The 25,824-nt window shown below is 42.2% G+C and overlaps 3 protein-coding genes across 4 annotated transcripts; 1 reads left to right on the top strand and 2 right to left on the bottom strand.

Moving 5' to 3' along the window:
* The first annotated feature begins 1,872 nt into the window (after positions 1 to 1,872).
* LOC124648988 lies at positions 1,873 to 3,970 on the top strand. Of its 2 annotated transcripts, XM_047188673.1 has the most exons (4): positions 1,873 to 2,123; positions 2,236 to 2,430; positions 2,512 to 2,744; positions 3,153 to 3,970. In XM_047188673.1, exons 1-4 carry the CDS (start codon positions 2,030 to 2,032, stop codon positions 3,720 to 3,722), a joined length of 1,092 nt encoding a protein of 363 aa, XP_047044629.1. In that variant the 5' UTR covers positions 1,873 to 2,029; the 3' UTR covers positions 3,723 to 3,970. The 2 variants fall into 2 exon arrangements, with proteins under 2 accessions (XP_047044629.1, XP_047044628.1); XM_047188672.1 differs by having other exon boundaries at positions 2,052 to 2,430.
* A 1,028-nt stretch (positions 3,971 to 4,998) lies between these two features.
* Positions 4,999 to 5,981, bottom strand: LOC124707901 (chlorophyll a-b binding protein of LHCII type 1-like). Its single transcript, XM_047239592.1, has one exon. The coding sequence runs from the start codon at positions 5,929 to 5,931 to the stop codon at positions 5,128 to 5,130; it is 804 nt and encodes a 267-aa protein (XP_047095548.1). The 5' UTR covers positions 5,932 to 5,981; the 3' UTR covers positions 4,999 to 5,127.
* A 632-nt stretch (positions 5,982 to 6,613) lies between these two features.
* Positions 6,614 to 17,483, bottom strand: LOC124707900 (ABC transporter D family member 1-like). Its single transcript, XM_047239590.1, has 25 exons — positions 17,407 to 17,483; positions 16,999 to 17,272; positions 16,152 to 16,376; positions 15,238 to 15,435; positions 14,627 to 15,081; positions 13,790 to 13,928; positions 13,636 to 13,714; positions 12,367 to 12,605; positions 11,971 to 12,275; positions 11,783 to 11,888; positions 11,539 to 11,700; positions 11,219 to 11,318; positions 11,033 to 11,141; positions 10,714 to 10,804; positions 10,378 to 10,502; positions 10,129 to 10,278; positions 9,950 to 10,022; positions 9,145 to 9,325; positions 8,894 to 9,052; positions 8,258 to 8,404; positions 7,958 to 8,164; positions 7,671 to 7,825; positions 7,527 to 7,579; positions 7,360 to 7,438; positions 6,614 to 7,219 (listed from the first exon to the last, which is right to left on the bottom strand). The coding sequence occupies exons 1-25, from the start codon at positions 17,466 to 17,468 to the stop codon at positions 7,133 to 7,135; spliced, it is 3,960 nt and encodes a 1,319-aa protein (XP_047095546.1). The 5' UTR covers positions 17,469 to 17,483; the 3' UTR covers positions 6,614 to 7,132.
* Positions 17,484 to 25,824: the final 8,341 nt, after the last annotated feature.

Genomic DNA, 25,824 nt, shown 5'->3' with positions numbered 1-25,824 from the left:
TAATCGTCGAGTACTTTTCGGCTGAAACCTTCGAGATCTACTTGCCCTCTACTTCTAACTAAACCCTAGCCTTCAATCCATAGGCATTAACAAGTTGATACCTTGTCAGTCGATCATGACGATCGTGGGAATCATGGCGCAGCCTTCTTGGGTGTTCATCTAAGTCACCATCGTTTGGCTCACTAGGTGCATGATCCGGTTTTCTTCGATGTCGGTGGTCATTCCTCGGATGGTGTCGATGATCATTTCTTGGTACTTCTTCATCGTGGCCTTGATGGTGATCATCACCATAAGCTTCACCAATTGGAGGTTACTCCATATATGTTATTTGGCGCTCATGATGTTCTCAATGATGATGTTGCTCATTAGAGTTGTTTTTGGGGGGGGGGGGGTGGTCAAGTCGATGTTGTTGAGGGTTTTTCACGATTTGACTTCAACCCTCTTTTTAATATACACATACACATAGAGTTTTCCTGAATGGTTCGGAAAAAAATGTTACACGACTGCGTGTTGATTAATTCCTTTTGACCTGAATGTACAACTACATGGAAAGCATGTCTACAGCGATGGTCAGGTCGTGAAGATGATATCAGCGACTATCACATTTTTTTCGATAATGGGCACTTTATTACTCGAAAAACAAGTATTACACCCTGCCTCTACAAAGCTAGGATGCACGCAGCCATGTAGATCTAGTTATTACAAACAAATAAAGATGAAACTCTCAACAAAGTGTTCAACAAAGAAACTAAAGCGCGGATATGACAAAGGAGGGCCAATCCTCAGTTCACGCTGACATCCATATTGGGAAAAATATCCCTCGCCGTATCCTCCCACCACGTAGACACCTCCGTATAGAGGGCTCGATACTCCACACGCTGTAGAGGCAACCACGAATGGAGCATAGCTGCGCAATAGTATATGACCCGCAAAAGAGAAGAACATTTATTATTAAAAACCTTGTCATTTCTACGTAGCCATAGAGGCCAAATAAGGGAAATCTTTGCCACCCTAATAAGTAGCTTAAACCTAGGATCCACATCATTGAGCTATTCGCCGACTGGAGATCTGTGCGCCGATTACCTTCCTGCCGACGGAAGATGGACCATGAAACTGGGGGTGGGGAGTGGAGGATTCGAACTGGTGGTGAGGGAGGTGGTCAGGTGGTAGGAATAGAGGAGGGGACACGACAGGAGGTGATGAAATCCTTCCCGCCCCCATCACCGCTGCGCGCCACAGCTCGCGCAATCTCCCTTCCTATCTCTGCTCGTGCAGCGAAAGATTCGTTTTTTGCATCAGCTTCGTGCGAGATGTCTTCCAAGTGCAACAAAGCGGGAAGCCGAGAAAACCAAACGGCCCAAAAATTGCAGCCTGGCTACCAAACGTGGCCTTGAGCTTTCTCTGTCCCGGTCCTCCGACTGCTCCCTTTCGCCCCGCCCTCGCCCAATCCGGCGAGGCTCCGCCCCCCGTCGCCGTCGCCGTCGCCTTCACACTCCGCAGCCGCCTGTGCGCCCCTGCTCACCGGTTGGCGTCCATCCGCGCCTCCGCCCCTCTCCCCGCCTGCCGCTGGGCAGAGTGCGGCGGCCATCGGGCTCCTCCGGCCACGCGCTGAGTCCTAGCTCCCGGCCGACGCTCCCCTGTCGCGCCCAGATTGATCCGGTTGTTTTGTCCGAGCTACATACGGATCTCCGCTCAATTTGCCCCCCTATCCGTGATTTCCATATCACATAGTTGCGCCCTGGCAAGTCGATCAAGATTCTGCTGATCCTAGCGCAACCGATTCAGTCTGACCGGGTTGCTCCCAAGATCTAATCCAGAGTCGCTGCTATTCTAGATTTTCTTCAACTCCTGTCGGAGACGGAGACGGAGACGGCGGTGGAGACACCGATCCAGGCGACGACTTCTCGATCCATCTGTTCCTAGAGATATTTCGTGTTTCCTCTAAAACAAATCGATTCATTGCACAAGCCATAATTGCTTTTGGAAATCCAAGTAATTTCCTAGCGCAAGTTCAACCGATCTACGAATTATGCCTGAGCTGGCTCTCTCTCACGAGGAGGACAAGGAAGAGGAAGAGGAGGAAGACAGTGATCTGGAGGACACCCCCCTAGACCCCTCTGATGGTACGAATTCTCTCAACTCTTTATCTATTTTACTTTTCTCATCTTCTAACAACAACAAGTACTATCAGCCTGTACATGCTCAACTCGTTAACTAATCTAATATTCATATCAGTGCTACGATTTGTTCAAAGTGTCTGCAACGTTGAACCTGCCAAGAGGTTAAACTTGATGAGAGATGCCTTAGGTGTTCCACCCAAACCCCGTGACTGGCCCAACATCACTCTACTCCCCGAGTCGTCCAGACATCGGAGACATGTGGGTGACCTTTACTGGCACCAGACCTACCAGATGAACCAACTCTCCGAGAGTAAGTTCGCTACGTCTTAATATGCTTCTGTCTACATGCTTGTTATACTAATCGTGCTGCTCATTTCCTTTGAATTAATAGCTTGTTTGCCGCCTATGAGGTATACTCAATGTTGTGACCAATCCTCAGTTGGGCAGCAACGGTGCTTTCACAAGCCGCGCCCTATGCTCCAAATCTTCTCTACCAGGGTGCAGCTGGCAGATTACCCTGGTCCAATCGAGGTGTACGGTTGCATCGCGGTCCGAGACTCCGAGGATTATCGCCGCATTTATCTTTTCAACCGATCCCGAGATGACCCGCTCACTATCAATTCGGTGAGTATTTTCTATGCTCTTCAAGCATTTATTTGAAGTTGTGTTTATATCAAGGCAGCTATATGACACAACCTTTGTGTCTAAGTTGCTCAGTCACCACACCATTACTAGACCATTACTGCCTCATGGGATTCAAAAACGAATTGTGGCCATTTGTTGCTGGACACCACACTGACTGATATTACTTTTGAGAGCTACAGAAGTTGGATACCACTTTTAGTGGCAGGATGGACATCTCATTACCTCCTTTATGGTTCTGAACTAATGAGCTTGCTCTTTTCCATGATGAATACCACATATATATCTAGTGCCATGCAGATAATTTTGCCTTAAATGTTGGATGAAGAGAAGTTCTATCAATGAATGTTGGTATGTTGAGTGCTAACTCTTGAATTAAATAAATTTCAGGCTAGCGATTATCTGCGATTGTTGAGCCCCAAAAGAGGCATGTCCATGCAATTTGATTGCCTAGTTGAAGTTGATATCAGAATAAAGGCATTGCCGGGTGATACAAATGACAAAATTTTAGTTGATGGGTGTTTTGACCTAATCGAGGGACGGGCTACTTTCGACGTGCTCTCTAGAAGCGTGGTGGAAGGTGAACATGGTGCTATTGTTTTTAATCTGATCATGTTTCGGAGAAGCGTCGAGGCAACCATTCATATGAACTTCTTGGAAGTGCCCGGAGATGGGTTTGATATAAAGATGTGTGGGTTCACTGCCATTTGGAAGAGTCTGTATGCTTTCATAGACTGCGAACAATGCGAGTGTGATAGCTTCGTCTCCTCCATCGGAAAATTCACACAGTATTTTGTAGCGGCTGTGCAGATGGATGATACACTGTTTATCGATTTTATGGAGGGGAATATGCCAATCTCATTTGAAGCAGCTATTCATGGCACCGAGGAAAAATTATATTATTTTCGTAATGGTGCTGTGGTGTCTGTAAAGGTGTCTTGGTCGACAGCCCACTATTAAGGAATACTATTATTTGAGTTCAATTAAGTACTCTTTGCAGCCAGGAAACTATAGGAACTTGGACAACAAGAATTGTGCTTGTTGATGTACTCCCTCTGGTCCATAAAAAATGCCGGGCTTCAAATTTAAACTAAAACCCCGGCACTTTTTATGGATCGGAGGGAGTACTACTTTACAACATGTTGAATCAAGTTTCCGTTTTAGAACACTTGTTGCCAAGTAATTTATCAGTGTTTAACCTTTTATTTTGTTTTTTTTCCACTAAGAAGTGGAGGTATAGAACCATTCTGAAACATCTTTTGTGAAAATAACTCTAACATATAAGTTTATGATTCGCCATTGTTTCTAACATGGGGGAAAAATTCAAGTCTCGTCCGCTTCAACATTAGGAAAATCTTGAGGTCTAAAGTCCCCATAAATCCGAGCATCAGACTCTTACTTCTAATATGTCTTAGAGTATTTTGTTTATGACTTTTAAAATATTTATTTGTTACACATGAATTGCAAATTGTTATTTATGATTTTATATACTTTGTAAAGTTAAACGAAATGTGGATCCCACCAAGGCATGGTTCACGTTCAGCCGCTCACCACCAAGAGAGCGAACCTGAAGTACGGTTTCATTTACTTTATTTCTTCAAGTTTATTCCCTTAATTCGAAATCATTCAAAAGTTCTAGGCTTGCCATCAGACTTAAAAGATACAGTAGTATAATACTACACTGCACTCCTAGAGAAGAAGAAAAAAGGAAACATTTTGCATCCATATATGGAAGCAACTCGTCAAAAAAGGGCATGGATGTTGATATACTATAGTTTTAGTTAGTTATTTGGACGAGTTTTTTTTTTTGGATCGTAATCCACTGCTTTATTAAACGGGACAGCGGTTACACTCAGACTGAATAACATCAGTCAGGAATTCAGGAATTACATCAAAGCGATTAAAGCTAACTACGCTTAAGGCTTCTTTGGCACACAGATGTGCCGCTTTATTAGCATCTCTACCTATATGAAGAAGCTTGACCTCCTGAAAAGACTTGCACAAATCCTTCATCTCCTTGACAATATGGGCACCAACAGATCGTTGGTCCTTCTCCTCCTGCCACAGCTAGTTGTTTGCAGTCTGTCTGGATTAGAAGTTTAGGTATATTCAGACGCATAGCTGCTTCCAGGCCATCCTTTGGACGAGTTGCTCCATCACCAGTATTTACATGTAAGAGCGGGCAACAAATAGTATCCTGGACCAATATGCCTGACTTGATAATAGTGGACCAATATACCAAATTACGAACGCTTTTTCATAGGATCGTCATAATTTACATTGTGGTAGTACAATTCAAACTGCGCCTAGGTGCAGCTCACTGCAGTCGCCTAGGCACAACCATCTTCCACCTGACGCCGGCAGATCACTTTCCGGGTGCAAAGTTGGTGGCAAATGCCCAAGCATTGTTGTTGACAGGGTCGGACAGGTGATCAGCTAGGTTTTCGAGCGGGCCCTTACCGGTGACGATGGCCTGAACGAAGAAGCCGAACATGGAAAACATTGCAAGACGTCCGTTCTTGAGCTCCTTCACCTTGAGCTCCGCGAATGCCTCGGGGTCGTCAGCTAGGCCAAGCGGGTCGAAGCTCCCGCCAGGGTACAGCGGGTCGACGATCTCCCCCAATGGTCCACCAGCAATGCGGTAGCCCTCAACGGCGCCCATGAGCACAACCTGGACGGCCCATATGGCGAGGATGCTCTGGGCGTGGACGAGGCTCGGGTTTCCGAGGTAGTCAAGGCCTCCTTCGCTGAAGATCTGGGAGCCGGCCTTAAACCACACAGCCTCGCCAAACTTAACGCCGTTGCGGGCGAGCAGCTCGGGGAAGACGCAACCGAGCGCACCGAGCATGGCCCACCGAGAGTGGATCACCTCAAGCTCCCGGTTCTTGGCGAAGGTCTCGGGGTCGGCCGAGAGTCCGGCGGTGTCCCACCCGTAGTCACCGGGAAACTCGCCGGTCAGGTAGCTTGGCGGCTCCCCCGAGAGCGGGCCAAGGTACAGCACACGGTCGGAGCCGTACCACGGGCTTCCCGAGGAAACAGGCTTAGCCTTGGCAGCGGTCTTGCGCATGGTGATGCGGGCCTCACCGAAAACAGCCGGCGATGGCAAGTTCTTCACCGCCTTGCCGGCAAAGGCTGATGAGGATGAGATGGACATCGTGGTGGCCGCCATGGTGCTGCTAGGTGGTCTCTGTGTGTTTTTTATCGGTGGGGTGTGTGGAGTGGAGATGGTTTGAGAAGAGGAATGTAGCGACCTATTTAAGGGCGCAAAGGAGTAGGGAGGATTGATTGGTGCATGCTGACTGGGAAGAAAAGTAGGACGAAAAATCAGTAGCTTGGATGCTATTGGTGCAGCTTATAGCCTTGAGGAGATGAGATATACTTGTGGCTAGGACTAGAGATCGTGGCTGGACCACGTTGAGTGTAGATTTGTTGGAAGAGACTGTTAATCTGGATGATCCAGGCCAAGCGGTTATTTTGCTCAGTTTTCCTTTCTGAATAGAAATAACATTGAAGATGGAACGAATGAACTATGTACGATGGCCAAGCGGTTATTTTGCTCAATTTTCCTTTCTGAATAGAAATAACATTGAAGATGGAACGAATGAACTATGTATGATGTAACAAACGCTTGCGGTAGAAATAACAGTGTGTAACTTGTACCAGCGGCAGTGGCGATGTGAATGGGAGCTGCTGCATGTGCAGGAGCTTTTTCAAGTAGTGAAATTTCTTACATCGGTAGTACTCGTATATGAATTTCGTTCAGTGACTTGTCCAATTTCTCAATTCTATAGAAACCCAAACAGAAAATGTTACACATCCTATAAAAAGTATACGAGTGAAAAATGCCCTTATACATAAACAAAAATGTGATTCATTAAACAAAATATTCACACTTATAAGAAAAATGTGATATGCATTAAATCGGACGCTCCCGCCGAAAGGTTCAGCTTGACGCCGATGATTATGATGATGGCAGCAACAGCCAAATTTATTTCACATGTATGGAACCAATCAATAATAATAGGTTGGATGAATTAACAGCTGCTTTGAGCTATGTACTGCTACTCTATTCTCCTACTTCATTCCACATCTTTGAATCCTAATTTACCAGTTCACCGCCATCCCCGGCGCGTTCAATCTTTACCAAACTCTGTATAACTAGACTACAATTGCCATGTTCTGCGTCGAATGCACAACAAGAACTCCTTTCTTTGTTCTTTCGAGCTGATTATTGTACAGGCTGCTTCAGCTTCCAGAGGCACATGAGGATGACCCGATATGAACAGATTACTGCAGTAGAAGTAGGAAGCGGCATATCCTCTAACGCGCAGCTTACTGTAGACTGAGAAATTTCTAACTGGTTGCGTCAATCAATGTTGGATCTCACACAGCTCCCAGTTTCCCTCGCCATCGATGAGCTTTAACTCAACGGAATGGAAGGGTATCAGAGCAGGCCTCTGTAAAGAGCAAAAAAAACACGTTTCAGCAATACCCTAAATTGACAAGCAGGTTTACAGTCTAGAATGCAGAGGCTTCAACAAACAACTGAAATGCCAATAGCAACAGATACTTTCACGCGATCCTCGGAAATACTTACTTGAGACGAAGTAATCACGGTTATGCCCATGTTAGTCGCTAGCCTGTACAGATGCTCTTCAACATCGACACTCGTAGCACTGCAATAAATTACAATAAATTTAGGACCGGCAGTAACTGAACAGCGAACAAAGATGGCCAAAAAAAAGTCAGTCGCGCTGCGCATACTTTGTGCACTCGTCAAGGATACCGAATTTAGGATGGTGGAAGAACAAACGAGCCTGGAGCAAAACAGTTCAATCAGAAGATGTTAAGGGAGCAAAAACGAGGTTTTTGGCAGTTTGCACAACTTGAAGTGAAGTTAACACTTACCATCCCGAGTCTCTGCTGTTCTCCCAGCGACAGAATGTCTTCCCAGTTCGGAGTAGAGTCCCAACCTTCTCTTTCCAGAAGATAGACCAACCGAACATTCACAAGAACCGTCTTCAGGTGATCATCTAGCAACTCAGGAGCACTAGCCCTGTTGCCTACATTAGCACAGAAATTCTGGTTACCAGGAGAAGCAACAAATAACCTACTACTACTTCATTTTGACACGCAATCTCAGCAGTTCAAATATCATGGTAATTTAATAGGCCCATATTCTGAGTGGCACCTACCATCTTTATATAACGAAAGAATCTTCATCTCTGCCTCCTCCCTTGACAGAGGGTATATGACCTGATCCCTCAGAGTACCCAAGCTGGTATATGGACTCTGAGGAACATGAAACATCCCTTCAGAGGGCTTGGTAACTCTCCCGGAAAAGGCAGGCCATAAGTCTCTGAGCACCCTGAAAACAGAGCTCTTCCCCGTACCATTGGGGCCTTCAGAAAACAAAGGTAAAAAAGGGAACATGTTAGGCATAATTTCACTGCCTTAGGTAAACGAAGGTTACAGAGCTTAGACAGACGATATACCCGTCAGAAGAAGGCTTTTCCCTTGTACCACGTTGCATGACAGCTTGCTAGCCAATAGTTTCTGCGATGGTGTTACAATATCCACTTCATGAAACGAAATAATTTCTTCTGAGGCTGTACTAATGGCACTGGAAGGCACAGGAGTATCTAGCGAAACAATTAAAAAGCGAATCTTAATTAGGAGAAGATATTGATGTAGAACTTACAAAATGCCATTAGCTAACTCAGAACACTATATTATTATAATACCACACAAACCAGTGGTACAAGTTCGCAACATTGTCCAGATCTAGTCAATGCTTAAAGAGCACCAATAAGTTATCAATAACACAAACTTGCAACTCTTACATTTTCTGCACACTTATATGTAGCATTCTATTATGTTTGGCAGAATGAAAAGGCAATCAGTGTTCGATCGAGAATACTGTCATTGATGTGCCAAAAGTTCAATCATACTATATGCTAAACAGGATGTTCCATAACATGCAATAGGAAAGTAATGTCATATCATAGTTTAAACTAAACATGAAACATGCCATATGATAAGGCTAGTTACATCCTGCAATGGTACTAGTGCAACAGCAATGGTACTGAAGAAACAAAGAAACTTCCAGTTAAATCCAACCAGAAACTTACCCCTTTGAGCTGCATGTAGGACCTCCTCTAGCTCAAAGATTCTGTTAATCCCACCAGAAAGTTCAAGGAATTTTTTATGTAACTCAAGAATGTCACCAAACGCTACGAAGCTTTGTGACACCACCGATGCCAAGAACCGCAGAGCATGAGCCAGCTCTCCTGTTGCATAGAAGAGAAATAAAATGAGTTTGTAAAGTTAACGTTTGAAATAATGTAGTCCTGAAAACTCAAGACTTTTGATGATTATTGACCTTGTGTTGAAGTCAAAGCTCTGTCGCCCTTGTGCTCCAGAGCATACAACAAACTCAGACCCCATGTCACATTGTGTGGGAGTTGCTTTGTCACAAAATCATCAACAATACCATAAAGCCATTGTTTTCTCAATAGAACCTTTGAGTGGTTCTGCAATTTCATGAATTTAGCCTCAACCATCTGTTACAAGAAAACACATTGTAAGAAGGAAGTCTATAATTAATTGCATCTACCAAAATAAGGCCAGGAAAAGCTGTTGAAAGCAAAAACATCTCTGATTTGTACGAGAATGTAAATGGGGAACCATATGCACATGTTTTATTACAAGTCAAAATAAGCAAAGACAATTAATAATGCTTGTAACACAGAGAAAAGTTCAACGGACAAACAGCCAACTGGGAACATGTGAATGGCCTTTTTCTAGGGTGCATCAGTTATATTTTAGCTTGTACCAAATCCCAACTTCTGAAACTTTTTTATATAGATGCTTCAAGAAAAGCGAGGCATTGATAACTATGAATGCCTAAACAACTTTTTTCCGTTATCAAGAATACAGATGATTAAATAGGTGGTCCTTGCATAATATTTGGAGATATACATCAAGTATCTATGGGGTACCTCATAGTTCATATTTAGAATAATTAAAAATTATGCCAATAGCATCCAACAATAAGAGTTCACAAATCTCACTTCATGATTCATCATGATTCAAATTAAAACAGTTGACACAAAAAACAGCGGATAGACACTACTAACAAGTGTGTATAGGTACATTATAAACATTTGCCATGTTAAGGAACTCACAGCTTTTTCTCTTGAACCGCCACCAAAGAAAGCAATTGACTCAGCGTGTGTCCGCAGCCTCGAGTGCATGAACCTTGTACATAGTTCATCAGGTTAATTAACACCAGAAAATTCTTAAAGCAATAAGAAAGTCAGGTCTGCCAAGGCACCCAAGGCACAGCAAGTAATGTAATATTAACCTGAAAGTTCCTTCAAGTTCTTGTTCTTCACTTGCAAGATTACCAAAGTCAGGGGATACAGCTCTCAGAAAGCCCAATCCTAGTAACATGTAAGCATACAAGATACCAACTCCTCTCCGTCCGGACAAAAGCTTCATCCTCCACGTAAACCTAGTGAGTGAATTGCATTCGCATTATTACGCTGAATTTGAAATGCTAAACAAAGATTAAACCGAGTAGATATCAGGGCTGATATCAAGGATAACTCACCAAAGAATGTCGACTAGTGGTTTTACCATTCCAGTAACCAGTCCAGCAAGATCAGTGGTCAACTTATCCACATCAAGTGTCAGTCTTTGGTCTGCATCAATACTTTTACCTGACATATTGAATACCTGAAAACATATACCATAATAACTTAACATCTGTTTAACATGAATCTTATTTCTGAACCCAAATCACCTGCACACCAAGAGACATCAACTGAAAAAATTGATGTCCAAACCTCATGAAAAGACATAGCTTAACAGCCAACTTTTCCAATTAGAGACCATCCACTCTCAATATCACAGTGTTAACGAATACACGAGCCGCTAGAGGATATACCTTGTAGAATGCATTTCTTCTCAAATAAAACTGAAGCAAATGGTTGGTCATGCGAATTCGCCATCCAAGAGCAAGTCTTGCAGTAAGGGTTCTGTGAAGATATGAATGATCAAAACCATGAACTCAAACATACACTGAAAAAATTAATCAATCCACCAAGCTTAAATTTGCATGTCCAGAAGAGTTTTTTTTTTTTTTTTGGTAAGCAGACGAAGAGTTTGGACAAGCATAAAAAAAAGCATCATTAGAACAATAATGTACAGTGATTCTTCATGATCCGATGTTAAAAGAACCTATTAAGTGCAGGTAAATAGGTTACCTGAGAGATGGTGCGACAAAAGAATTTGCAGCGCTTTGCAGAACACTGATACCAACCAGACGTATAAATGCAGCTTTATCCTGCTCCAAGACAAACTTAACAGTAGTCCCTGACAAGATGAGATGAATCAGCAAAGAATTTTATGTGTAGCCCTTCAAACAATAAATGATATTGAGACAATCTAACCATTCAACGAAGCAATACGGTCCGAGATCACAGTGCGAGAGAAAATAAGTAGAGCAACAGCAAGCAACTGCCCTCCTTGTTTGTCTAGTAACTTGGGAACCTGGAAGCAAGAAGACAAGATCATTAGAGTTTGATAACATATTAACATTGGAGATAAGCTCTCTCAAGATAATTTTGTATGTCATGTAGAATTTTAAATTTCTATCAACTAGCGATATAAAATCTTAATTCCAGCATCAGCAAATATTAACAAGCTACAGTATCTCAAATCAAAATTAATTTATTGAGGAAAAAACTAAAGACAACTAGAAACAACGTACCAATATTTTAAGCATTGCAGCTGCTCTCAGAGGCAGGGGCCTTGGGGAGCATTGTAACTGTGGGATTAGAGGTGTTCGTACTGTCTGTTCTCTTTCCAACTTTTGGGAACTTGCTATAACCTTTGTAGAGTAAGAATGTTCCGACCTTAATGAAGCATTGCTCTAGTAAGGAGAACACATAAAACTGTGATGCCAATAAGATAAGTCGGTAATGATGGAATAGAGATATCTATTAATTATATACCTTTGCCCTGTTCATAAAAGCCCTCTGAACAGTTAGGGCATCTGATTTACGATCAGTTTCCAATGATGTAAAGTCAGACTCTTCAGTGTAAAATGACGAGTCATCCCTACAAAATCAAGAGATAGATCTAAACTAACAGTAAATTAATCTTGGGCACCATTCAGTGAATTATTTCAGTACTTATATACCTTCTGTGCTGAACATCCCACCCTCCTTCACCGTCCAAGGACAAAACAATATTATGAAATGCAACCAAAGCTGGGCGATGAGATATTGTTATGCATGATGTTCCCATCGCTCGAACCTTCTTGCAAAACCGTTCTTCCATATCAATTGTCACGGCACTAGTACACTCATCAAGAATGGCAAACTTTGGCTTATGGTAGAACAGCCTAGCCATTCCTAATCTCTGTTGCTCACCAAGGGACAATTCATTACCCCAATTAACTTCCTTGTCAAGAGGATAACGTTCTAACAAATATTCCAGGTCAACCTGCAAAAGGAGTAGGTTCGTATACTAAGAGTTATAACTCAAGAAGCCATGGATATAAATAAATAGAACATATGAATATGAAGACTATTACATTCTTTAAGAGGTCCACCATGCCATCATAGCTAAGTGGTACAATCTCCTGATCTGCTGTAAGAGGATAGATTAGCTGTTCACGAAGTGTGCCAACAGCTGTGTATGGTCTTTGTGGGACATAAAAGATTTCTTTGTTAAGATCTGAACCGACACCAGGTTTGACAATATGGCCAGATACCAGTGGCCATAGGCCCCCAAGGACCCGAAACAGGGAGCTTTTACCGCTACCATTTGGGCCTGAAATAAGAGTAAATCAGTGTTAACATTCTACATAACTGGCATTTCATGCAAAGATATATACGGACTATGGGCACTGAGAGTTCTAGATGTATAAGATAATTCAAGAACATGAGCATCAAGTTTAAATCATGTCCTTGAAAAAGGTATGCTTAAACATGACCCATGCCTTTTTTGAGACAACAACACTGTAATTAATTAGCAACTCTTCTCAAAATCTCAAAACAAAAGGTGCTGAGTTGGAATCCCATTCTAAGGATTCTTGTGGTTCCGGGGAATCCAGCTACAGTAGAACCAGGAACGGGGAGATCTCCCCTTTTTCCACCCGACTCTTTGATCTTAAACTTTTTTTTTAAGAATGCTGGTTTTAAGAACGAGTGATTTCCTTTCTCCCACCCTTACTGCCCAACCAGGGAGCGGATCCGAGAACTTGCGAATGCTATCTTGTTTGGCATAAATTCAGTATTTCCAATTGATCTACTTTCAGGAACTAAGGTTCAAATAATTGATACTGAGTCAGCATTGTTTTAGATTATTACCATAGAAACTAACATATCCTAAGTGTATTTAGGTCTTAATAGTGTATAGTAGCAAAAGTAGTAGCCTATCAAATCCAAAACAAAATCTGAAATAAAATAGGAAACAGAAGATGCCACTGTAAATAATTAGAGGGTCAATTTACAATTGTGATATGTTACTAGAGAAGTATCAGGCTATTACAAGATGAAACACAAAAAGTGGTTTTCCCTTGTAAATTGCATGTGCATTAACTTTTTGTTTTAACAGATTACTTAAAGGCTATAAGAGATCCAAATATGGAGACTGGACATGAACCAACTGCCATGTCACAACATATCATGTTTCATAGTTCAATACCACATTTCAATAACTGGAGATGATTTAGGGATGTTTTAGAACATGTCAAGGAAAAATGCACATAAGGCTACATAGTCTCATCATTTCTAGCTTGCTGGTGTGGGTGAAACAATTGGACTAGTTAGGTGGCGATCATTTGGTAGGAGAGGATTACCGGTGATCAAAAGATTAGAGCCTGTTTCAACTCGGAGAGTTAAATCTTCAACCAAAACATTCCCAGCAGGTGTTACCACCTGCAATCACTTGATATCAGAACCATGGATATATGTAAACACATAAAAGGCTGTCCGCTCCAAGCATCATATTACCTTAACACCTGAAAATTCTATATGATTTGCTTCACTGATATAATTTCCAGCAGAAGAATTGTGATTCAACGATCTATCACGGACCCCGGACAGCTCTCGTGAAACATCTAGTAACTCACGAATCCGGTCTGCATAGCCACTGTAAAAATACAGCGAAAGTTCATTGCCAGTCAACACAAAAATATTAGAGCTCAAAGACAACAGCAATAGCATCAGAGATATAGTACGAGCACAGCACAACAGCCATAGTATGTTTTGCATATAGTCAACAGTTCTTTAGATCTACAAGCTATGAAGAAGTGCACCCATTTAAACAAATACTAAATATGGCATGCCCGCTGCAAAATACTACAGGTCCACCAGTTCTCATATACTACAAGATACAAAAGATTCCTAAGTCCTATCAATATGCATCAGGTTAGATTGAATAAATAGCATGGTTTTAGAAGGACTGTTAAAATATTTTATAGATGGTAATAAGAGAATAAACTCCACATTCCACATTATCAGAAGTGGGAGTTAAATTGCAAATTTTGTGTTTTGGACTTTTAATTGGTATGATATTAGACCATGAACTAAGATGATCTTCCTTTATGAAAAATGGTGATGGTAAGATGACTTCATCAAATATGGAGGAAAAGGTTAGTGCCCAATATGGGTTGGAATTGGAACAACTGATATCACAAGAAGAGTCATGCACCAAAATCAAGCCCAGATGTAACTAGATGGCATGGATCGCCTACCCAATAACTTCTAAGAATTGCAAGCAAAGCACCCTACAATGACAGGAATGAAATGAATCTAGTTGTCAAAAAAAATCACAATAGATGAATTTACCTCAGGATATTTAAACGTCTGGAGCTGATAGAGAGGGTCCCTAGAGACTGAAATAGTGATATGATCACACTTGTGTGGTATCTAAGATTACTCAACATATCAGCCCTTCCTAAGGTAGATGAATCAGGTCTAAGGTCGCCAGAGAAGAACGGTTCGATAATCAGGACAACTGCTACAGTGGCACCAAAGTACTTCAGAAAGAAATCTTGAATCATGCCAAACCACCAATTTTCATGGAGTACATGCTTCAAGTGTCCAACAAGAGCCTGGAACCGCTGCATAATATGAGATTCTTCTCTCTTCTCGCCACCATAAAATGCCACACTCTCTGCATGAGTTCTTAAGCGTGAATGAAGTTGACGATACTCCCCTTCTAGGTGCTGCTCCATGGATTTCAGCTTTCCAAAAGCAGGAGAGAAATTTCTAATTGCTCCTCCAGCGACTAGTATATATCCCTGGAAGAATTTTGCATATTAGTATATTAAAGAAACTCGAAGAAAGCAATTAGAAACTACTAGATGAGCATGGTTCCTCAGTGGTAGGGGTATTATCATTTAGATCAGAAACTACTAGATGAAGGACAGCAATTAAAATTCCATATGAACAATTACCAGAATCCATAACATGTATTTTGGACTAGCATAAGAACAGAGGCGCCAGGTATATATCAACCCTTCTGCAAGTGCAGCCAAATCATCTTGTACAAGTTCACTAAGTTCAGAACAGAACTTTGGAATATCACTCGCAATCCTTTGCTCCGGGTTTGATATTCGATGATCCACGTGTGACATCTTGTAGTAAACCATATTCTGGACATACAGAAGAAGAAAAGCAACAAAATATCTTATTAAAGCTGTATTTCAAATATTAAAACCCTCAAGCTAATAACTAAACTCTTGGTTAACCTCAATTATTGAAGAACATATGCACCATTTAAATCTGCTATATTTTTATAATAAGACTTCTTCAAAAAGAAGATGAACTGATACGACTACTACTTAAACAGCAAATCAGGAAACAAATACAACCTGGCATGGCAACACAAATGCTGCCATGTCCAATAGTAAATTAAATAGAGGGAACACATTCAACTAGCATAGATAATTCGCTACACTATGAAACGAAAAAGAAAGGATATTCTACGGGCAAAAGGAATGTTGAAGCCAACTAAAAGAAACCGTATGCAGATTCCTCCATGAGCAACCAGCTACTATTGCAACTAACAAACGTGTTGCAGATATGTGAGTGGTCATATTAAGTTAAAAAGGATTTGCACATGAAAACCAGCAACTACTCTTTAGTTTAGTGTTTTAATTTGTATTCTACATGCAGCAACAAAGTACATGAATCTTCCGCTTTCATCAGCTGTTATCTTTGCAACATTGTCAATACTTCCAAGTCAATGGTTATTATAATCTATGACATGATGCTCCCGAGTCTGGGGAACCAATTTAAGTGTGAAATGTGTGCGATAGAAAGAAACATATACTGCACATACGTGATTGAAATTGATCAGCTGATGTACCTGAAAGTAATCGGCATGGACAAGATCTGTCAAAATTTTCTTGAAGCGCAAATTCAAAGACCCTGTTAAGTATTTTGAGGTCTGGTACACAGCCGATTGGAGAAAGCATAAGATGAGATTTTCTACAATTAGGCGTGTAAAGGTTGGAACACGCCGAAGAAATGCTGCTTTAAACAAATAGCCTTGAACTTTTGCTAATCTATGCCCGACAGCAGTACGTAGCACCTGCAAAAAATACCAACGGTGATGTTTTCAAGTCATTAATTACTTAGTACATCTTCAAATGCCATTTTAATATCCAACATAACATAGGTGTATCGGTTTTGTCAATCCTATATAGAGAGAGCGTTCAAAATTAACGCAGGTACAAATTTTATTAGATGGACCCCACAAGTAAAGCTTAACCATTTCAAATACCATCAATTACAAGACATATCAAAAGCGCAACATCTAACCCTGTGGCACTGCAAAAACACCAAAATTGGGTATTTTCCAATCTTGCTATATCCACCATTAAATTGTCAGTTTTCCCGCCTATGTTAACAAGGTTGAATAAGTGCCACAGATCCAGCCAGTATGCTCTACATTGCCTTTGGTGCTACTAGCAGGACCAGCATGATTGCACACCAGATCAGCGGTCACAAAAGTCCTTGCTTTTTTGTCCACATATCAAAAAGGAGACCTAATTATTTGTGCAAAGCTCAAACAAGCTAGCTGTTAACTTCTTCACCTCTTGTAATTCGTAAACATATCGACATGAATTACGTCAAACTAGTAACTAATTCTGAGAATCCCATACAGAAATCAAAATGCGCACACCAGGGCCAGAAAATTTCTTAAAACTTACAGCCGTTAACATCAACCCGAGAAGGTATCGCGTGCCGTTCGGCCCAATCTTCTTGAGCAGGATAGCGGCCAGGAAATGCAGGGACTTCAGCGCGCTCTTCCTCCGCTTCGAGGCGGACACCCGGCCATCCGTGCCACCGTGCCCCAACCTCTCCCCATTCCTGTCCAACGCATCGCCATTGGCGGCAGCTTCTGAGCGGCGTCTCCTGCCCGACCGCGCGTACGCCAGAGCCCCGCCGGCGACCAGCGCGCCAGAGACGACAGCCAGCGTCCTCCTGTTTCCACACAGAATTGGCAAGAATCAACATCAAGAATTCAAGATTCCTTTTTTTATCATAGAGGAACTGTGGAGATTGGACAGAGGGTAAAAAGTCAAGGACTTTCGAGATGAGCTGAGCTAAGCACGCACCTCCGTGACGCCAGGAGCCCCCGCCCGTGCTCGGTCAGCTGCAGCAGCTGCAGAGACGGCATCTCCCCGCCGGCGCCGCTCGCCTGGACGGAGCAGCGAAGTCACCGGCCGGAGGGGACCGGAGCGGTGACAAGATCTTGCTATCTACGGCCGCGACACGTGAGCCGCCGCGGGACCGGAGCGCGGCTCCCTTCACCGCCGCGCATCGTCGCTGGTCCTGCCCGCGTTCGCCGGTATCTGGAACGGAGAAGAGAGGGGAGGTCCAGCTTCTTCCGCGCAATCGAGGGAAGGGGGATCTTGCGCCGGGAAAGAGGTGGTTAACTCGACGATCTCGGCGGACCGGGGGAGCGGCGGGAGAGATCGCCGGCGGCGGTGGCGCCGTGGCGGTGGTAGATGCCGCGAAGCAGGGAAGCGGGTAGAGAAACAGGATAGGAGAGTTAAAAAAAAGTTTTGTAGCAGTACGAGAGAGAGAGAGAAGTTGATGAGATTTAAGCAGAGAAGAAAGGGAGAGTGACAGCCAGAAAGAGAGAGAACGAAAGAGAAATCTGGCGAGAGAAGAGAGAAACTACGCTACTCTCCCAACAGCATCCATTGCTGCAATTTGCAAGAAACATCCTACTACATTTTCCCTCATGTTTTTTCTCTCTTATAGTTTGTTGTACTACTCGTATATCATTTTAGTCGTGCTTGTGTCAAGTATCATATGATTTCAAACGTAGCATAGAAAAGTATCATATTATTTCCACTTTACAAATGTTTTTGTTGGATCTCTCAAAGATTTTGATGCTTCGACTGAATATCAGATGATGTGATCCGAAGGATAAGAAACTTTTATAAGAACGATGCATATATGTGTGCATTCTTTAGTTTTGTGTTTTTGAATGAATTAATCTGTTTATGGAAAAAAAATCTTGGTCTAATAACAATAGCTTTCCTAGAAGAAGGGGGAAAGGGGAGCGCCCTTGGCTCCCGGGCTACCTGGATCCTGTTTGTTTTGTTTTTCTTCCTTGAAAAGTTCAAACTGAAAGATTAAAAACGATGAAAAAATACCGGAATGTAGACAATAAGAATAATTTAAACTACGCACGTGCAAAAGATCATGTGAATATACATTGTATTTTAGAGCAAATTGCAGATCTAGGCGCGAACCGTGCAATTTTGCATGGGCCACCGTATTCCGAAAATTTATCATATTTGCCTATTTTCTGCGCTAGAAATACAAGGTATTTTCCATTGAAAAACTGCCGACTTGTAGTGCGTGTTGTTGGCTACCCATAGGTATTTTTTAGAAGTACTTGATGCTTTTTTTTAAAAGGCACCAGTTAGCTCGTGCTCCAAATTGATTTTTGAGGGGAAAGGGTCCTTATGTGGTCTGATTGGAGTGAGCGGGATGGCACGATGGCCGAGGGAGGTCAATTTCGAGTTTGGAAAGGGTTGGTGCCTCGACCTTTCCATAAGAGGTGATGGGCGAGATGGCGGTAGCGAGGTGCGAGCCTGAACTCTTTCTTGATTTTCTTATCTCTTTTAGTGGTGTTTTTCTTTGTACGGTGCTTTCCGCTATTTTTAGAATCTGTATAGTTTTACCATGTGTGTCATTATACATAACTTTAAAACTCTATTTTTGCAATTGAAAAAATTATAAAAAATCTACATGTACCGATAAATATCTAGTACGTACGTAATTTGATCAATATTTCTATTCATACGAGATTGATAAAAAAGACAACTATTAAGACCAGTATCAAGTTATTTTCTTATTTAGAACTACCCTTTTGTGACGTTTTTTTTTTGCCAAAAGTACAGCATAGTTTTTCAACAAAATTATGCCCTTGTGTAGAGAGGGATTTTTTACTCTCGAGCTTAAGTAGTCCCTTTATTTTCAAAATTTCTATTTTCTAGCCTTCAAAATTTGCAAAAGATATTGGGATATTGTGTATTCCAAGCTACATAAAAATAAAAATAAAGGATGGATCTAAGTATGTGAACAATTTATATTTTCAAAACTAAAATTTACCTCATATTGAAAATATCGTTGTGATTTCACATGCTAGTAGGGTACGCCATTGACTATATTCAAAAAGAATTCTTACAGCTTGTAAATAATTTTAATTTCATTTTAAAGCTATGTATTTGCAAAAAACGATTTTAAATTGGTAATTAATATTTATTTATTTTTGAGAATTCGATGCTGAGGAAATATTTCAGATTCATAGAAGGCAACATCACATTTCGCTCACATACACTTCAAAAGAAAAATTGGCCACTTGTTGGTGCCTAGGAAGATTCTCCATTACTTTATCTTAAGGAGAAGAATCTCCATTGCGATTTGCGAAGCGTGCCATACCGTTGGTTGGACTGTCAATTTTTAATGGACGATTGGTGGGGTGGGGTTCCCCTATCTCTCTTCTTCCCAGTACAGTAACAGCACACGACCCCAGATCTCAAAAAAAAAAAACAGCACATGACCCCTCAATCACAATACCGAGTTTAAACGGCAAGCTAGCGTACCCTTCAATCAAATAACAACTGAACCCAGGAAGAATGGGACGTCGTTGCAATATGTATGTCGTATTGGGAACTTTACTTCACTCCTCCCAGATGATCTTCCACGTACCTACGTGTCTCCTTCCTCCTAGTAGTCGTGAACAAAAAACGACAATGTCCCTTCTAGAAGCTAGCCAGCTAGGTGTAGCTGTAAAATTAACCTCACAGTCATAACTCATAAGTAGTTAATTGTTACACCTTGTTTGCAACGCAGGACTTCAATCTTAGGGCATGTTTGGATTGTGGTCAAAAGTTACCCTACCAATATTTTGGTCATGGCCAAAACTTTGGTCTTTGTTTGGATGGTTGCCAATTATTTGGCATGCCAATGGCTACTTGGCCAATCTAGTACATTTTTCTTGCCAATGTTGGCCAACTCATGGACAACCAAAAGGTCAACCAAAATTTTGGCTAGCCAAATATTAGGTGGGGCAACCATAGGCTAGAACCAAACATAACCTTGTGTGCGACATATATAAGATCTAGTTTAATACGATTTTTCTCTCGTGATCGAAATGCCACTCAGTTCCACCTGTCGTCACCGGCAAAGCCACGGTCCCATCCTCTTCCGATCCACCGTGGGAGGGATTGGGCTCGCCGACATTGTAAAGGAGGACGGGAAATTATCTAGTGGGTGTTCTTTTGGAGTGGTGGAACTCGTTTTGTGTTCATGGTATTCGTCTTGTATTCGTGTCTCGGTTTGATGCCTTCTTTACGGTCGTTTAGATTCGGTCAGTTTCAGTTTCGCCGCACGGTTTGTGAGTTTAGTTCTACCTATCTATCTCCGGCCGGATCTAGGGTGTTCATCCATTCATCTTTCATCGCTTTATTCTACGGAACATCGTTATGTTTCATGGATCATTTGGCTTCCACACATGTGGCTTCGTGGTTGCGTGGTGTCGACAATGTTTCCCTAGTTTTAACTTGATCTAGAGGTCAAGAAACGGTATGGAGCTTCGTTGCGACCTGTGAGCAGCGAGCATAGAGAAAATCGCTCTGACACGAGTGTACAGCTATAGGTAACCGGTTTTCTCGGTACCCACCGTAGAAGGATATGATGGCCAGCAGAAACTTTTGTAATTTACCTAAACTTGAAGGATTTAAATAAATTTAAGATAGATTTTAATTAAAAATTCTCGGGTGGTATTTGGATGGGAATTTCCGGTAGCAAGTAATACAATGATCACCGATATTTTTCGAGAACTAGAAAAAAAAAACTTGTATACATACTACGTTGAGTTTTGGCGTGCGTGGGCCTGCCATACGTTGCTGTTGGAAGGGCTCCATATATCCCGTCACATGTTCAACCGGACAAGAGCCTCCGGCACTATACGCACAGCGTGCTGACAGCGGCTGCTGGTGTGTTGCTACGTGACGTACGTCTCCGTTTGGCATCGACCCTTCGGGGTCCCATATATCGGTAGTTTCTTCCTACTTCCTAGCTACGTGCATGGTACCTACCAGCCTAGCTAGCTCGGGGCTTAGATCGATTGACAAGGATGTGCACGTGGCTTAACGGCGAAGGCAAGCTGCGGATCTTCGTTCACGGCCACGTGAGCTTAACGCACATCAACCTCTGCGTCTTGTTTAATCGGAGCATACCTGTATCTTGTGGAAACAAATGTACTGCGTGTGAACTCTAATTCGCTAAGAATACATTGCCAAATTAGTCCACCACACTAATCCAGTAAAAAAACAATTGAAACCGCGGCTACATGCATGTCTACTATTCTACTACTACGAGCATCCATAATGTGTAGCTAAAAGTAGTTCTATTTGTGCATTTTGGCTTTTGGAACTAGTTCCCTACATTGTGGAGGTGGTTCCAAAGCTAGGAAAAGTGGGAACCGGAGCAACTACTTGCTCCGATGCCATCTCCCCCCTCACAATAAAATATGCATTTCTTTGTGATAGAACAATAGCACACAGAAAGAGAACACCCTTTTTTACGATGGTTTTATTCGGTAACGGGACCCACCGTACAGATATTTAGCTACGGTACATTGTGGAGGTGTAACCATATGTAGTTCCGATGCCAAATACTGTGTTTTGTCAGATTTGGCCATCCATACAGTGTGGATGCCCTACTACCTACGTTTCAAAATAGTTGAACAACAATATCTCGTTATATAGTACTTCCTCGGTCTCACGAAACTTGTCTGAGATGTGTCAAAAGTTGGAAGTATGTGCATGCTATTTAGTGTCTAGATACATCTAAATTTTGATAAACTTCACATAAGTTTCATGTGAGTACATAAAATTGTATACGGTGCGACTAATTCTCAGTCGACTGAAAACTAACTTAGTTCTCACTGAATTTTTGTTGCAACTCATGACTACCATGAATCTTAAAGCAATTCAATGGTTCAAATTATTTTTCTCAATTGCAAACTATGTTTCATGTAGTATAATCTCAGTTACAACTTCGTGTGCAACTGGAAAAATCTCAGTTGCAACTCAACTCGTGTCGCAACTCAACTAGCACGATTCACCATGCCTCACATTGCTCTCCATGTCCCAACGCACTGTCGTTGTGGCATCGAGGAACCACTACTTGACTAGCTAGGTGGATCCACGTCTCTGTCTTCGGTGCACCAAGGGTGAAGGTCACCTTGAAGCTCATGCCCTACTCTTCAAAATAGTACAAGCAGGAGGGATCGCTATTGTAGGTTGTGATGTTCTCAGATTTTGCTACAAAATTGTGGAACTCGATCGATCGAGAGGAGAGAGAGGTTGTGTGTGTGGTGATCTTCTCGTAACCAGAGGATTTTATACTAGCATGTCGATGTGAACACGATAAAATTTGATCACCGTGAACTTGTAAAATGTAATGTAATGTGAAGCAACAACAAAATTAATGGACCATTTTGATTGGCGTGTTTCCTCGAATTTAACCGTAAAATGGTTTCGATGCACGAAGCGGTTCCCACGGATATAATCACACATGGTTCACATTCCTTGACTCGTAAACATGTCACGCACGGCTAGTAGTAATAAATTATGTGCGATAGTGTAAATCACGTACACTTTTACTGATAACATCGTGTACCACTTTTGATGTTATGTTGTAATTTATTAACATGCTAGTCTATTAGCTCATGGTTATAAGCCAGAAATGGATGAAAAAATTGGAGTAGTTTGTCATTAGGATAGTACATACTAGTTCATGGTGTTCGTAATATTCATAAATTAATCAAACATTTGAGATAGACATGATACCCAAAAGTACGATACACTTAATATTTCGAGGGATCATGATGAATCCACCCATATAGATATAGAAATCAAAATAACTAATTAAACTAGAAGTCCTCACCAGGAGGGCATTTGTTGAAGCATGAGGCTTAGCGACACCGACACTCTTGACATGCATGTACTTTTTCTCTTCGGCTTGGGGTCTTCGACATCACCATTCTTAAGCTCATTTATCAAGTCCGGTGTCTCCACCGACGAATCCACACTAGGGCCGGAGAATGAGGGTGTGCCTTTACCAGGCAGCAACAAGATTGGGACCTGGGGCCCATGCTCTGAGCGCAAGTAGTGCTTGGTAACTCGACACATATGTGCGGGGGTGAGACATTGTTCCTGTCACAAGATTTACTTTAGAGAAACGTTTGCCTTATGTGGCATACAATTTTCTATTTCAGATCGTGTGCGATGTTTTCACGACCCTGGCGGGTGAAGAACCTGCAACCGGTCTATTCATTCTTTCATAGCGTGCATCAGAAGAGCCTTTTGTGTGCCATATGGAACTTGAAACCCGTTATGTACTAATGGTCAAAGATAAACCCTAAAAAGCATGCAAGTTTTATTTACCGGAATGGAGGGGGTATTTATCGAACAAATTTCTTCGGATACAATTGTTGCTTGCAACCATGAGCATACGCATGTCCGGTCACCAGTCGATATATCCTGAAGAACGTGCACGCCAATATATCTGGAACTAATTTCTTCGAATACAAATTGTTGCTTAATTTGCAACCATGCGCATACCTCATAGTCATAGGTGTCCTGTCACCAATCCATATATCCATGGACGTACATAGGTGATCTGGCCCCGAACTGCCAACCGGAAATCAATGCGTGAACAAGTGCAAAATGCTTACTGCATGACAGTAGCAACATAAACACGCATGCATTGTGCCGTGCTACCTACGTACGTGGTACACTTAATTACACGCTTGACACTTGCTTGCCATGCCCATTAACCAATTTTCGAACACTTCATGGCTCAATTGACCAAAGCTCTGATTGATTTAAGGTTGGTGCACCATGATATAGTATACTATGCTGATTGCTGAACGCATGCATAATCTATGGTAAAAGAAGCATAATTTTTTTTAGCCAAACATGGTAAAATGAGCAAATTAAAGCTAGCCGGGTAAGTTGACTTATCATCCTCGCACCGTATAATTTAGACTGTCGGTAAAATCTTGTATACTTTTAGGATTTCTTATATAATTATGTTGTTTTTGGAGCAAGATGATTTAGAAATGGTCTATCATGTGCCAACGATGCTTCTCCAAGCTCCCATCGGCACCCCTCATCGCTGGCATGGGTTCCCGCCATCCCACCCCACTCCCGCGTGCTTCGGTAGACCTAGATCTGAGATATGAATATCTACCTCACTTTCACTAATTAGAAAAATGGGCAGCAAATTTGATATCTCCCTAGAAGTTACGGATAGTTCAACAAACAATTATTGGCATGAGCACGAGAAATTTCTATCAAGTGACGAAACCTCAAAGGCAAGTTCACAACATGGATCTAGAAAGTAAAACAGATATATCTGTTATGGTAATGTCACCGAGGGAGCCATTGTTGGTGTCTCACTGTGAGGGAAGAGAGAGGCGTAAAGCGGCGCTGATCCAATTACAAGACCACACACACACATTTACCCATGTTCAGGTCCCCATGGTGGAGGAGCCGTACCTCCTGCTATAAATCACTACATGACGTAGTACATGCATATTACAGACATGACGAGTCTTAGCCCTAAGGTTGTCCGCATGCCAGCTTTAGCCGGTACTAGGGTTTACAGGGCGAGTCTTAGCCAGCAAGTCTACAAAGTTCTAGATCTATCCGGTTTAGTGGCGTCTTGTACTCCAAGCAGGTACACACTTGGGCTTCAGATATACTTCATGTTGGGCCTCCATGGAGCCCACTGGGCCTTCATCTTGGAGATTAGCAAGCTGGGCCACCAAGTTGGCCAGCCGGCACCGGCTTGCTAGTTACACATTGAGTTTGGACTTGATATTTGCGTCAGAACAAATGTGTGTATCATGAGTGTTGTGATTTGTTTCTCCATAAATCGTAGCTACCACTGGACATTTTAAAGTGAACCATCCTATAATATAAGGCGCTTTTGATGTTCATTGATCACCAGATTTAACTACTTATAATTATAGGATGGTAAGTCTTCATTTTTCCCTCTAGCTACGCATCGAGTTTTGGAAATTTGTGGCATAATATTTTTTTTGAGAGAGATCCACCCGCCTTTATTAACTCACAAACATCGGGATACAAACGCCATCCGGTGGCGATAAAAACCAAATTTGTGGCATAATAGATGCGTGCAACATGAGTGTTGTGATTTTTAGCTAGTTGTAGACGGCCCACGGCCCACGGCCCAATGAACACATGTACCGCCTAGCCCAGCCCAGCCCGGTGGTGGCCCGTGGCCCAAGGGCAAACCCGTCATTTCGCACACACACAGGCCACACGCCACACTGGGGGCAGAGAGAGAGAGAGGGAGCCAAGATTTTCTTGCTCTGCCTTCTCCATCTCTCCTATATAATCCTCCAAATTCCTCGCCCAACTCCGCTCCCAAAACATATAAAGCCTCCCGATTTCGAACCTCCAGCTCCATCTCCT

The sequence above is a fragment of the Lolium rigidum genome, chromosome 4 (genome assembly GCF_022539505.1).
Source record: "Lolium rigidum isolate FL_2022 chromosome 4, APGP_CSIRO_Lrig_0.1, whole genome shotgun sequence".
Taxonomy (NCBI): domain Eukaryota; kingdom Viridiplantae; phylum Streptophyta; class Magnoliopsida; order Poales; family Poaceae; genus Lolium; species Lolium rigidum.
The sequence above is the reverse complement of the archived record's forward strand: the minus strand, read 5'-3'. Positions and strand labels throughout refer to the sequence as shown.